Source organism: Vicugna pacos, chromosome 3, assembly GCF_048564905.1.
Source record: "Vicugna pacos chromosome 3, VicPac4, whole genome shotgun sequence".
Taxonomy (NCBI): domain Eukaryota; kingdom Metazoa; phylum Chordata; class Mammalia; order Artiodactyla; family Camelidae; genus Vicugna; species Vicugna pacos.
The window spans coordinates 44,752,631-44,767,104 of NC_132989.1; the positions used below are offsets into that span (position 1 = coordinate 44,752,631).

Below are 14,474 nucleotides of genomic sequence, written 5' to 3' on the forward strand. Positions count from 1 at the left end.
TTCAGGAAAAGCAAGTTCATATTAATGAAATTCTCAGTCTCACAAGCTGGAAGTAAGCTCTTTCTTTGTACTCGCATTGGATGAAATCTCCTTCAGTCTTATGGTCTGAAACTATTTTGTCATCTATTCTGGTTATTTTCACTTCTTTCCCCAAGTGAACTGTAAACTCTTACCTTTTTTTTTCTCCAAGACATTTAGAATACTTTAATCTTTCCACTTAGGACCATTTGAATCAGTAACTGCAATATTGTAATTTTTAGCATCTCGTATTAACTAGTCTGTAAGGATTTATCTTTTTGAGGGTGGAAGTAGGAACAGGAAGACCGGAGAGACAGGCTTCACACTTGTGTCAAGAACTCAAAAATCAAAATTATTTTCTTCTCTGCAGCAAAGCTATACTACAAACTTCAATGTTTTAGCTTTAATCGTATGATTCATTACCTCCTGGATTGGGAGTTTGTGAAGAAAAGCTTGCTATGTTGAGAGTGCTCTTGCCCTGTTAATTTTTTTAAGGATCAGCTAATGCTGGCATGTTTCCTCTTGTACTGTCACTGAAGCCAGGAGCATATGTGCTCCAGTCACTTCCTTCCAGGGCCCTATTGAGTATCCGCAGTGCTTTCACTGGAGGCTGCGCTCTGTGGCTCTATGAGTAAGCGTTATAAAAGGAAATAGCGCTGCTCGTGTTCCCACAATAACCAGTACACCAGAGCCAGTGAACACATTCATCAATAGCAGAAGAACTATCAAAATTGATAGCATATTGAACATTTGCAATATCCAGCCCTCTGGCAGCTACTCAAGTAGCTACAAGAACTGGGCACTTTCCGCAGTGAAAATTCCTGAGGGTTTGCTCGCGCTCTCTCTCTGTTCCATGAATACATATGGTTGCTGTTTTTTCCTGACAAAAACAAGTTGCAGTAAAATCTGCTTTTTTCGTAATTTCAATTTAAAAACGTAGTTTTTTCATCACGTGTGTGTTGCAGAATTCCTACAAGTTTTTCTCTTTTTGAGGGCTAGCCCACTTGGAGAATGCACTGCTGAACTTCCCTGTGTGCTCTACCCACTTGTCCAACAGCCACAGATAATTCAACTTTTAAGTCTCATTAACCAAACCTTGAATTTCCTCTGGAGAAAAAAAAAACTGCACCGAGCATAAGGGTTTGATGCTGTTCCTTTGATGGCTAGGCAGGAGCTTAGCTGCTTCTTTCTGATCCAAAAATCCATATCCAGCATACAGTCAGCTTCATCTGAAATTAAACATTGGAGTTATCTGAGGCCAGTGTTTTCTTTATCTGTGATATCCATTAGTCTTCCAGGAGTAGCACATAATACATCTTAGCCTTGTAATTTCTGAACGAGAAGGGAAGGGGGCACCATTCTTGGCAGGCACTCCGTTAGGCACCTGACGTACTTCTTTGCTTTTATCCTTACACATTCTTGAGAGAAGGGTTATTATTTTCATTTTACGTACAGTGAGTCAGGGACTCAGGGAGGTCAGATAATTTGTCTTCTAGGTAGCAGAAGCAGGAAACTATCTGAGGCCTTGTGGACAATGCTAATCCAAGAACTAGAAATGCTAATAGGAAGCTTCATCAAGCTGATCTGAGTTTTTAAGCACTCCTGTCTCTTCTGCCATCAGAGGCTGCCCCAACCCGTGAAGTATAACGAGAAGCACTGTGCTCCACTATACCTACAGGTAGGACGGACCTCAGCCCAAAGCAAAAGGTAGGTGAGGTGAGTCTTAGGGGCTCGTCCATCTCTGCATTTGGTGGCTCCTCCTTAGCACCATCCGTGGGGTCACATCTGACCTGAGTCTGGGCCAACTTCCAGAATTAACTTCACATTCCTAGTTCTGCAGTCTTAACTGGTGGTCCTGGAGGGAACATAATCTCAGAAGAGATTGTCATGAGGAAGTTTAGTTTATGGCATTTGGAAACAAATAGACTGAGTTCAAAAAACATATGTCCTCCACTTATTAGTTCTGTCTCTTTGGATAAGCCATTCAAGTACTCATTCCAGAAATCTGGAATATGGGAATTTCTTCACGTGGTTGGTATGAGGATTAAAGATGGTGGCGATGAAGGATGAGGTTCACAGTAGGTACCCCATAAGATATAGCTACTAGTCATGATTTTTAGCTGAATTTTTGGTAGCTATGAAGCCTGAACTTTTCCAACAGAAAATAAAGGACATTTTAGGGGGTTGTGATTTTATTTACATAACCTTATTAAAGTCAAATGTATATACTTCAATAATTTATAGTCACTGCAGTTAAAATGAGAAAAAAAAGTATTAGAATTATTCTTCAACTTGGGCTTACCTTACCTACTTTGGATTTCCACCTTAGTTTACTCCTCTTTGAAGATTTTCTATTCTGAAATAGAGCAGATACTTGTTTTGTGGGCCCTGGGGTCCTGCTGGGAATAGGACCCTGTCCAATGTTCATCCTCCTCCCCCAACTTGGAAACAAAGGGGAGGCTCACATCAAAGTGTTGGGAGACAGTTCTCCATGGATCTCTCAGGTTTCTGCAAAATTAGCCCTTTCATTCTAATGTATCTTCTCACAGATTTTGTAGAGGGAAAGCCTTGGAAGATAGAGTTAGTGTCTCTGTGCAAAAGTCTTGCTTATTGTCCAGTATAATAAAGATAACATTTCCCTCCGGGGCTAAGGTTGGCAGGTTTGCTCTCAGGCCATTAACAGATTAGATTCTCTATGCTCAGGATTCCATTACCTGCTGTGCATTTATCTACTTGGGCTCCCTCTGTCTCAGCATCTTTGGACTTGGGGAACCAGGAGAATCAATTTGAACATAAAGCTCATGCTTCTTGCTGTGCCGTGATGAATAAAGTCCATTGTCACTAGTCCAGGATTCTCTTGTCTTCTGCCAGCATGAAACTGTGGTGGGCGAACTTGTCAGTTTGAGAGTAGATAAAAATTCACATCCTTTATAGTTCTTGACAAAGAGCATGTACAAACACCAAAACGTGCTATTGTCAGTCAGCCCAGAGGACTCAGAAATCTCTTATAATTATGGAGTGCAAGTGGCTTAGGGGAATTGTTCCAGGAGAAATAATACCTGAAATACATCTTGTAAGATGAGTAGAAGCTGGCCAAGTGAAAAAGGCTAAGAGATGAATTCCAGGCAGAAGAAATGAGTCATAGGTGTGCATATGTTTGTGAGTAATTGGAATGATAATCTAAAAAGCAGCTGGGGAATAATATTGGGTAAAGAAAGAAGAAAAACTGATTCCTGGATTTTCTGCTCTACTAAATAGTCTCATGTGAACAGTCTCATTATACTAGCTTAGCAACCTTCTTAGGTTACGCATTGCTAACCTTTTTGAAGAAATTAAGGCTCAGAGAATTTAAATAATTTCTCTAAGAACAATCAGCTAATAAATATTAGAATGATGATGTAAAACCGATACTCTTTTGTACCATCTTCAGCCACTCAGTGAGGAGTTTTTGATTCTTATTCTGTAGGTAACATCGGGAAACATCTGAGGGTTTTTGGTTGTTGTTTTGTTAGCTTTCCTTTTTCTGTTAAGATATCCTAATTAAGTCCATGGTAGATGGGCAATTTAGAAGCAGCATGAGGTTTGAATAGGGGTATTGAGGCAAGAGTGAGACAAATTATGAGATAACTATAGTGATTCACTTGAGAATTTTTAAGGGGCCTGAAACTGGGTATATGGAGAAGAGAGAATAATTAATGGAGTTTGGAAGTGTAGCATATTGTAAAAGTGAAATCATTTTTTTTAAAAAAGCACAGAGGTTTATAGCTTGGATGGCTACATGATTCCAGTTAACTGAAATAGATGATTCTAGTTAAGGAACTTTGAGAGACAACATTATTAAGTTGATAAAATAAAATAAATGAGATGGCAAACAGCAAATATAGTGAAATTTTAGGCAACTTTTGCTTTATGGAAGATAAGTTTTGGAATAAGAGATGTTCAGTTTTTCATTAAGTAGACAAATTAATGTTTTCTTTGATAATTATAGCTTAATAATTGAAATTATAAAATCCTGCAGATGTGAGAGAATATTTACCAAAGTGTACCATCCAGTAAGAAGAACACATACAAAATATTGGTCACCTGGACCTGCAGCAGGGTCCTAGCCCAGGCCAAGACCCCTTGCCTCAGCCAAGGAGGTTCTTTTTCCGCTCGAATTCGCACAGCCAATTAAGAAACCAATTCTGAGATTGAAACTGCACAGACTTTATTCAATGGCCAAGAATGGAGTAGTGGGAACTTAGGTCGCAAATCAACTTCTCAACCCAAGTTGGGTGGAAATACCATATATATAGGAGGGTTCAGGTACAAGGGAGGGATTTGGAAAGAGTAGGAATAATATTCATGACTTATCAGGGATGTGTTTTGGATCCTGAACTGTTACACCATTCCTTTTCAGTGCTTGTTTGAGCTTTTCTGGTTGTTGTGGCAATCATTGATTGTCATGGTGCTTTCCATGTGAGGGAGGGGCAGGGCTATGGTTCTGAAGCAGCAGCCTTAGTAACAATAGACTTTATAAGAAGGATTAGAATGCTAACTTACCCACTCTACCTCCTACTGTATTTTGTTAAGAATTATTAGTAATATTGTTATTTTAGTTTTTTTAGTGAAATAACAAGTTTTCTCCTCAACTAAACAATTTTGGCTCAAAACAGTGGACAGGTTTCCTTTTTTTCTATGCCCTCTCATCAGTTCTCTCTGAGATCCTCTCCAAAAATTGACTCCTTGAAAAGATTTGAAGCAAGGGTTGCTCATGAGCAGAAAAAAGACCAGCATTTCTGTAACTTCAGTGATTTTCTTTACTTTTTTTGAACACTACTTAATAAAAAGAAAGATGGAATGATTCATACCATCTGTGGATTAAAATATGTTTCTCCTGTCATGCTTAAAAATAAAGCTTTTCTTTGAAAATGAGAAGTTTTTTTTAACAAAGCTTTTTCTCAAGTGCAAAGATTGTGTCTATTTGCATAGCAAGTATTAGATCTCCACTGTTTAGTCAGAGCTCCAGTTAACTGGCTGATTCACCACCACCACTAATACCAGGGTACGTTTTCTTGCTTAAGATAATGACAACTGGCTGAAAGTGAACCAGTTCATTTAGGTATATTGCCTAGTAATGGATTCATTCTCAAATTTTTCATGAGGAAACACAAATACAATCAAGAGAGAAAGACAGAGAGTAGTAGCAAAATGGGAGCTATTATTTGATGAAAGTAAACACTTGAAGGAGTGATTTCTTTATCTGTCACCCTGCAATGCAATTTACTCTTCCAATCACTGTACAGAAATATTCTTTTTTTTTTTTTTTTACTTTGGAGAATAGTCTGGTTTATTTTAGCTCCATAAGTGAACAAAAGTGATCTAACAAAATGGTAAATGAGCAGAAATATTCTTAACAACAGACTGTTTGAATGTTCCAAGATGAAAGTAAGTGTACTTCTTTTTACATTACAAGTTTAAAAGTAGCAATGGTAACACTTCTATTGGAATTTGATAGACAGTTTTTTGAAACTGCTTTCATACAGTGTGCAGCTCCAGCCAGAGCCAAGATCAGGTTCAACCAATGACTTACTTCTGATAAATAAGTTATCTAAAATTTCTTTGAGTAAAGAAAAGTGTAAGCAACAAATGTGGTAGGCAATTGGGAGATAAGTACGCTTTTCACATGTTCTCCTATTGTTTTATCAGTCCTATAGATTAAACTCCTTTTGACTCCACAAAATAATCTCCTGGAATGTTGTAGTGATGTCTTAGCAGTGAAATCATGGTTTATTGAATGCTTTTGATAAATAAATACTCTGTGAATCATTAAAATTGACTCTTAGCACTAAATTTCAGCTGAGTTCCAGGCAGTTTTAGGTAAGAAGTGTCTGACTATGTACTCATTTAGAGTGCAGTCAGCAAGAAATTATACAACTTCTAGTTAGATGTGTTCAAAGCTTGCTTTCATAGTAAATCAAGATATTTATTTGCTAGAAGTACTATCATCATAATCAAAAGTTTGATCTCTAAACAGAAAGGCTTTAGAAGTTGAGATGAACTATCCTCTCAAGGGCAGGAATCATCAGGCCCTGATCATCATATCTTTTTATAAAGGACCAAATAGCAAATATTTTTAGCTTTGAGGACTGTATGGTCTTGATCACAACTACTCAACTCTACTCTACTACTAAAGATAACACATAAGTAGATAACAGAATAAATGACTGGGCATGGGTATGTGCTAATAAAACTTTATTTACAAAATCAAGTTGTAGCCTGGATTTGGCCAGTAAGCTACAGATTATATTGGAGAGAAGAAATGTTCCTCTTCCCTTCTAGGTTCTTTTGGCTGGTCTTTGAATTAAATTGACATGAGACAGGTTAACAGGAGAAAATCAAACAAAAGTTTAATAACATGTATGCATGGGAGAAACCTAGGAAAACTGAGTAATTTGCCAAAATGGCTGAAACCCTCACCTCAAATACCATCTTTAGCTAAAGATGAAAGAGGATTTGGGGAGTAGTGTTTTGGGACTTCCAAGGGGAGGAAGGCAACTGACATGGAGATAGAAAAGCAAATGTTTGGTAAACAAATGTTTGCTGAGTCCTGCAGAGACAGCAGGACACAGAGTGGACTTTGATCTTTAGGCCCTGCCTAGAGTCCCATACCCCCCACCACACCTACCCGTCTTTGTAGGTGTCTCTGGTGATAGTTCTATTCTGGTAACAGGCCCTTTAACTAAATTCTTTAGGCATCTAAGGGGGAGGTGAAAAGAAAGACTTCCTGAGTCTTCTGTTTCTTGATTGTTCAGCTGAAAATAATCCACATGCCAAAGAAACATTTTAGGGTGGCAAATTTTGCTCCCCTACAATTGCCAACCCTTGGTTTAAATTATTCTTACATTTGCTTTCAGGCCCCCATTCTCCAGAGCCTAGTACAGTGCTTCAAAAGGACATAATTAGGGTTTGTTGAATGAATAAATAAATTATTTAAATAGAATAATAGACTAAATATACATACTCCTTACAAATCTAACAAGTATATATTCAGTACTAGACACAGGACACAGTTCTAGGCTCTAGAGATATGACAATAGACTAAACATGTCAAAAAATAAAAGCCCTGCCCTTCCAGAGATTACATTCTGGAGGAACAAGAGACCGTACACAAGGTAAATACCAAAGTGTATGGTGTATTAGGTGGAAATAGCAGGTAATAAAGAAATGAAGAAGGCACAGGGAATAGAGCTTAACAGGGGAATTGCCATTTTAGATTAGATAGTCAACAAAGGCTTTCTATAAAGGTTGCATTTGGGTAAAACTTAGAAGGAAGTGGGAGAAACAGATTACCAAAACGAGAAAAAGTCAATGCAAAGGATCTTAATACTGTTAGTATTTAAAGGTGTCAATTCTTCCTATATTTTAAACAAAGTACTTTTTTCAAATAAGATATTATTTACATGTAATGAAATGCACTCATTTTAAGCGTAATGAATGTAGCTAATGATGCCAAGGGTTTCATTAGTTCTTGAATATTTGGTCCCTCAAAATAGATAATATCCTAAAATAGCCAAAGAATCTATTCAGAAAAAAAGTAGAATCCCAATAAATGAAACGAGAATTTCTCACACACATTTTGTACGGGGTAACCCCAGGATGTGCCACTTTGTGGTGTGGATTATTTTGAACTGAAAACAGTCAAGGCCCAACAGAGTCAAGAAGAGTTTTTTACCTCCACTTCAACTACCTAAAAAAATTTAGGCAGAGGTCCAGGAATAGGGCTGTCACCAGAGAAAACTGCAATGAGTGTGGGTAAGTTGAGGGGAGCTTGGCAGGGCCTGTTTGTTCAAAGTCCTCTCTGTGTCCTAGGGTCTCTGCATGGCATGGCAAACATTTGTTTACTAAACATTTGCTCTTCCTGCCTTCCATGAATTGTCCTGTTTCTCTTTGAAGCCCCAGGCTCCTACCCTTGTCTTCTTAGCAAAGGATAGCAAAGAAGCCTCAATTGCTTGACTGTCTTTGAGCCTCTCATGTCTATGTGGGGCTACCATAGGTATGAACTTGAATTTGCTTTTCTCCTGTTAATCTGTTTTATGTCAGTTTATGAAATGCTAAAGACAAGGTTGGGAAGAAATCTCTTCTCAGTGCTCAGGAAAGCATATCTCAAACATGTTATTCATCCTTAAGGGGAGTATCCAGTCTGATAACTTGAAAGAACATATTTTCTGACATCATGATTATGTCTTTGAGGATGTTTGTTTCCTCATGTACTGTACTCAGTGTGGTGTGACACACTAACTCCTGTTGTTAGAAGGCAGCAGTAGATTGTCAGTATTTGAAACAGTAAGTGCTTATTAGGAAATGAGGAAGTGCACAACACAAACCATCGCAGATAAGGTAATTGTGAGTAGAATTTTAAAAGGAAACACTCATTTAAATATTCTCCTCTGACTTGGTTGTGTTAAACATGTATGTAAAATCTGTATCACTGCACCGAGTCAGATAAAATTGCTGTGTTTCCTGTCATTGCTTCTTTTTTGCTTTTCTTCACATACTTATGTGTATGAGTAAGCTGACACTGCCATTTTTTAAGTTGTTGCTTTTTTTGTCCTTTACATCTGCTTTACTTCTCAATTAACACTCACAGAAATCCAGAGGAAAGTAATTATAATTTGGAAGACATTGTGAAACATGGAAATGTGGAGAATTATGCATTTTTATCACACTTCTTTCCAAAATAGATTTCAGGTTACTTTTAGAAGTACATGCAGAAGATGAAGAACAAGTCAGAAGAAAGTATGTAAAATGCAATAATGAGAGTATAAAAGATGGAAAATAAGAGAGAGAGGGCAAAAAATGTAGACCATAAAATATAAAGGCCTAATAAATATTTAATTAAAGTGCAAGAAATGCGGAAGAAATGATTTGGGGAAGAGGCAGTACTTAAAGAAATAATAGCTGATAATTTCTTAGAATTGATGGAAGATGCCAATAGGCAAATTCAGAGACGAGAACATCTAAAGCAAAGCAAATAAAAAGAAATCCACACCTAGAAATGTCGTAGTGAAGTTGCTAAAAGTAGAAAATAAAGAGAAAAATCTCATAATCTACCAGAGAAATAAGATGAACCATCTTCAAAAGAGTAAATGTAACATTAAAAGCTGACTTCTCAACAGGTACAATGAAAATAAGAAGATAATGTAATATCATCTACAGTACATTAAAAGGTTTAATTTATGAGAGATAAAGTTGTATTAAATCTACATGCAGTCAATAATGTAGCCTCAAAATATGTAAAACAAAGATTGAGAGTTCTACAAGGAGCCTGAAGGAGAAATACTGAAATCCACAGTCACGGGAGGTTTTGACACAATTCTCTCAGTACCTAGCAGAAAAAAAGAAAGGAAAACAAACAAAAGTCAGTAAGTTTAAGGATTATTTAAGCAACACATTTAACAAACTTCCTTAAGTGCATACATATTGAACACTGCATTTAATAGTTACACATTACACGTTCTTTTAAAACACAAAACTTACACAAAAAGTCCATATATGTTTAAAAGACTGAAATCATATAAAATATGGTCTCTGAAGTTAAATCAGGGGAATCAATAACAAAATGGTAAGTAAAACATTGCCTTATATGTAAGAATTAGAAAATCTTTTCTAATTCATGGATTCAACTTAAAAATCCACAGAGTAATAAAAACATATTTTAATCTAAAATAACAATATTACGTGTCAGAAATTGCAGGTTTCATTAAAACATTACTTAGAATAATATCCATAGCCCTAATATGTGAGTTAGAAGAAAAAGACTGAAAATTAATGTGCAATGCCTTCATGTGAAGAAATCAGAAAAAGAATTTAAAAATAAAACCAAAGAGTTTTTGATGGTGGAGGAGCTTATATTGGGCTAAACCTAAGACAGACAATAATTATAGACTATAGACAAAATTTAGGAGTATTGGAATCTAAAAGATAGTATTAATGTCACTGGATTAAAAGCAAGGAAGTATTGAAGAGGCTATGACCCTTGAAAGAGGGTAATTATTCTGGGTGAGACTAAAATACATGACTTTTTGACTTTGGGTACAAGGTGTTTAAGAACTCAAGCTATTTATTAACTTGACAAGTGAGAGGATGGACATCAGGGCTACTAAAGTGGCTGGAAAGAGAGAGGGGAAATTTGAGGAAGAAGACATCCATAGATTGTGGAGCCCAAAATTAGGTATATAAACTCACTTGAACATTTGCCAGCACAGAGAAAAGGCACAAATTCGAAATATCAAGAGTAAACAAAGGGATATCGCTGCAGAACATTAAAAAGATAATAAGAAAAGAGTGTAAGCAACTTTCTGCCAGTATATTTGGAAACTTAAATGAATTGGATAAATTCCTTGAGCAGCTCAATTACCAAAAGTGATACAATATGAAATATACTATCAGAATAGCTCTGTATCTATTAACTAAATTGAATTCACTGGAGGAAAAAAATTGAATTCAAAACCAATAACCTTACTCAGAAGTAGCCTCCAAGCTCAGATAGTTTTGCTGGTGAATTTTATCATATAATAACAGTCTTATACAAATACTAAAGAAGAAATAATAACAGTCTTACACAAACTCTCAGAAAAAAGAGGAGCCTACAAGCATCCACATTTGATTTTATAATGTATACAGTTGACCCTTGAACAATGCAGGGATAAGGGGCACCAATCCCTCCACACAGTTGAAAATCCAAGCATAACTTTCGATTCCCCTAAAACTTAACTGCTAATAGTGTGCTATTGACTGGAAGCCTAGTGATCACATAAATAGCTGATTAACGTGTTTTGTATGTTATATGTATTACATACTATATTCTTTCAATAAAGTAAGCTAGAGGAAAAAGTTATCAAGAAAATTATAAGAGAAAATATATTTATAGTATTGAACTGTATTGTTACTATATGTTTATTTACATCATCTGTTTACAAGATGAATCATCTGTCAGTAACTGTCAGACATCAATATTGTCTTAGATGGTACAAAACACTGTAGATGTTGTATGTATTAATAATACTAGACATCAAAAAATGAAAAGATAATGTGACAAAGAAATTAATATTTACAGGTATAATGGTTCATGCATTGATATTGAAGAAGCAGCAGTCTGATTGCTTTATGGTAGGTAAGTGCAATCCATACGACTGCTTCATGATGGCATAGCCTATATGCTAATGACTGAATCACTATAAAACTTTTTGTGGCATACAGTATTATAGCCGTACTCCTTATTCAGTACTGGAAACACTATTAGATTTTAAAAAACCCTCTTACCTGTGATTATAGGCTGATATGCAGTTTCTCCAATCATGAGAGAGGCACACTGTACAGTAATTAATTATTTGAAAGCAAAGTTATGAAACAGTAAGTAGACTAACATGTTATTAATTATATGTTAAATATCACTCACCTCATGCCTATGTCAGAATAGGCTATCCACTTTACGTCTTGCACACGGTGTTCTATGTGATGAATACTTAGGCAATGATGATGATGACACAAAAACATCTCATACAGTTCTTGCTGTACAGTTATTAGATTTTCACACAAAGACATTCATATATACATACACAACAAATGTGTCTATTAACTGTATGGCATGATGATTGTTTACTATTTATTAAGTGAAAGTGGCTCTCATAAAGGTCTTTATCCTCATTGTCTTCACATTGAATAGGCTGAGAAGGAGGAAGAGGAGGGGTTGGTCTTGCTGCCTCAGGGGTGGCAGAGGTAGAAGAGGTGGAGGAAGTAGAGAGGAAGGCAGAAGAGGCAGGCACACTCGGTGTACCTTTATGGAAATACATCCTAATTTCTGTCTGACTTTGTTGCTTTCTCATTTCTCTAAAAATGTTCCATTATGGTATCAATTATTCTTCCACCATTTGCTTTAGTTGCAGTGCCCATATCATAGAAGGACCGTTGTCATTAAGGAAGTCAAAAGCAGTCGTGAATAACCAGAACCCTTCTGCCAGATTGTCTAAAGTCAATTTGATTTCTGGAGTTGCTGCTTCTACATTCTTCCTCACTGTCTGGTGCTGGTTTGGAAGCACTAATCTCCATCAAATCATCTTCTGTTCATTCATCCGGTGTGATGTCTTTAAGCTTTTAAATTTCTCCAAGATCTATATTTTGAAACCGTTCACTCCCAACTTTTTTTTTTTTGTCATGTCCACAGTCTCTTTCATAATTTTCTTGATTGGCATTGTTATAAGTCCTGTGCAGTCATGCACAACATTTGGAGACAGTTTTCTCCAGCAGGAATTTATTGTTACTTTGGGCTTGATGGCTTTCATGGCTTTTTTTAAATAGCATCTTCAATGGTATAATCCTTCCACACCCTCATGATGTTCTCTCTGTCAGGGTTCTCTAGCATGGTGTTGACAATCCTTCCCATAGAGTTCCATGTGTAATGAGCCTTAAAGCTCTTTATGACCCCCTGAATTAGACATATTGTGTTTGGTGGCAAGAAGATCACTTCAGTGCCTTCAGTGTTGAACTCATGGGTTCTGGGTGGCCAGGGGCATTGCCCCAAATCAAAAGAACTTTAAAAGGCGGTCCCTTATTGGCAATGTACTTCCTGACTTCAGGGACAAAACATCAATGGAACCAATCCAGAAAAAGAGTTCTTGTTGTCCAGCCATTCTTGTTGAACAACCAAAAGACTGGCAGCTGGTTATTTCTCTTGTCCCTTCAAGGCTTGAAAGTTAGCAGCTTTATAGATGAGAGTAGTTCCAATCATAAACCCAGCTGCATTTGCACAAAATGTAGAGCTAGCCAATTTTTTCCTGCCTTAAGTCCTGATGCTCACTTTTCTTCCTCACTAGTAAATGTCTTTTGCAGCATTTTTTTCTCCCAAAATAGGGCACATTTATCTTCATTAAAACCTATTCAAGCAGATGTCCTTTCTCCTCGCTAATCTTTTTAATGGCATCTGAGACCTCTCCTCCTGTTATCTTGACATTTTTTTAAATCAAACGCCTTTGTAAAATTATAAAACCATCCTTGGCTGGCATTAAATTCTCTAGCTTTAGATTCTTCACCTTCCTTTTACTTTGTCATATAATGACTTCACCTTTTCTTAAATTGTATTATAGTGTATAGGTATAGTTTTCTTGCAGCAAACCTGCACCTATGTAAAAGCTGTATTTTTATTATGAACTAAAAAAAATTTTTAATGCAAGATTTTCACACCTAGTGGTGTATCTGAAGTGACAACTTTGTGAATTTTCTTTTCTTTTCTTTTTTTTTTTAACAGTGGTCCTTAGGCAGGATTCATTTATCTTGAAATAGCAGGCAACCGCAGCTGCAGACTTCAATCCACAGCACACATTGAGCAATTCAACTTTTTCTTGTAATATCATGACTTTTCTCTGCTTCTTGGGAACACTTCCAGTATCACTAGCATCACTTTATGGGTCCAACGGTGTTACTCAAGGTTTGCGGCATTGTGGTAGACACAATGAGAAATATGGTAGAACTGCAAAAGATTGCTTTTTACTGCCACGTGTAATTTACTGGAGCGACCAATCACATGAGGATGATTAGCATCACGTGGTGTTTTAAGTAGATATTCACAACACTTGAACTCATAGCAACAGGAGGTGACTATAGAATCATGACAGTAGTACAGTATTACCACAGGTAATTTTATGTAGTTATGATTTAATACTGCATCTTTATGTTTGTTTACATTTCTCTTTACTGTAAGTGGCTCCATGTCTAGTCTGTAAGTGTTTGTGTGCATAAGTTTTCTTAAATTTTAACTTTTTTATAATAATTTGTGTATACTTTATGGTAATGATAGAGTAGTCTATCATCACATACATAGAGTATGTATATTTTATGTATTCATGACATGTGTAACTTTTTCTTAATTTTTAAAATATTTCTGGGCTACTTGGTTCATCTGTGAGTATTTTTTTAATTATTGTAAATTTCCAAAAAATTTCCCAGTATATTTATCGAGAAAAATCCATGAATAAGTGGACCCATGCAGTTCAACTCATGTTCAAGGGTGAACTCTGTGTGTGTGTGTGTGTGTGTGTGTGTATGAAACAAGCACAAACTTTACAGAAGAGAAGAGAGAAAACAAGAATTTTTTTTTCCTGAATTATTTCAGAGTAAGATGCAGATCTCATGTCCCTTCATTGACATCATGATGCTGACCAAGAATGTTGGCAGTTAAAGGAGACCCTACACTGGCGAGGGTAATTGACCTTGAAATATTGACTCTGAAGTAGGGCTGCTTTTACACAATGGAAACAGGGAAGAGTATGTTTGTGGCTACATAATCTACCTGAATTCTTCATACTATCCTGCCCAGTTTTGATGGTAAATGGACAAGTGCAGTAGCCAGAACCTGAGAGGGTGTCATGACTGAAAACTTAGAATCTCAATTAACAGGATGGAGAAGGTGAACAGAAACT

The 14,474-nt window shown here is 36.5% G+C and overlaps 1 protein-coding gene and 1 pseudogene across 1 annotated transcript in view; one reads left to right on the forward strand and one right to left on the reverse strand.

Moving 5' to 3' along the window:
- The window catches only part of LOC140695739 (uncharacterized), a 134,798-nt gene that overhangs the window by 72,559 nt on the left and 47,765 nt on the right, over positions 1 to 14,474 (forward strand). Inside the window, exon 3 of the mRNA XM_072958929.1 lies at positions 1,640 to 1,725. Within this exon, the coding sequence (XP_072815030.1) occupies positions 1,640 to 1,725 (86 nt within the window). The remainder of the gene's footprint in view (positions 1 to 1,639; positions 1,726 to 14,474) is intronic.
- On the reverse strand, positions 422 to 1,377 carry LOC116278203 (probable ATP-dependent RNA helicase DDX4 pseudogene; annotated as a pseudogene).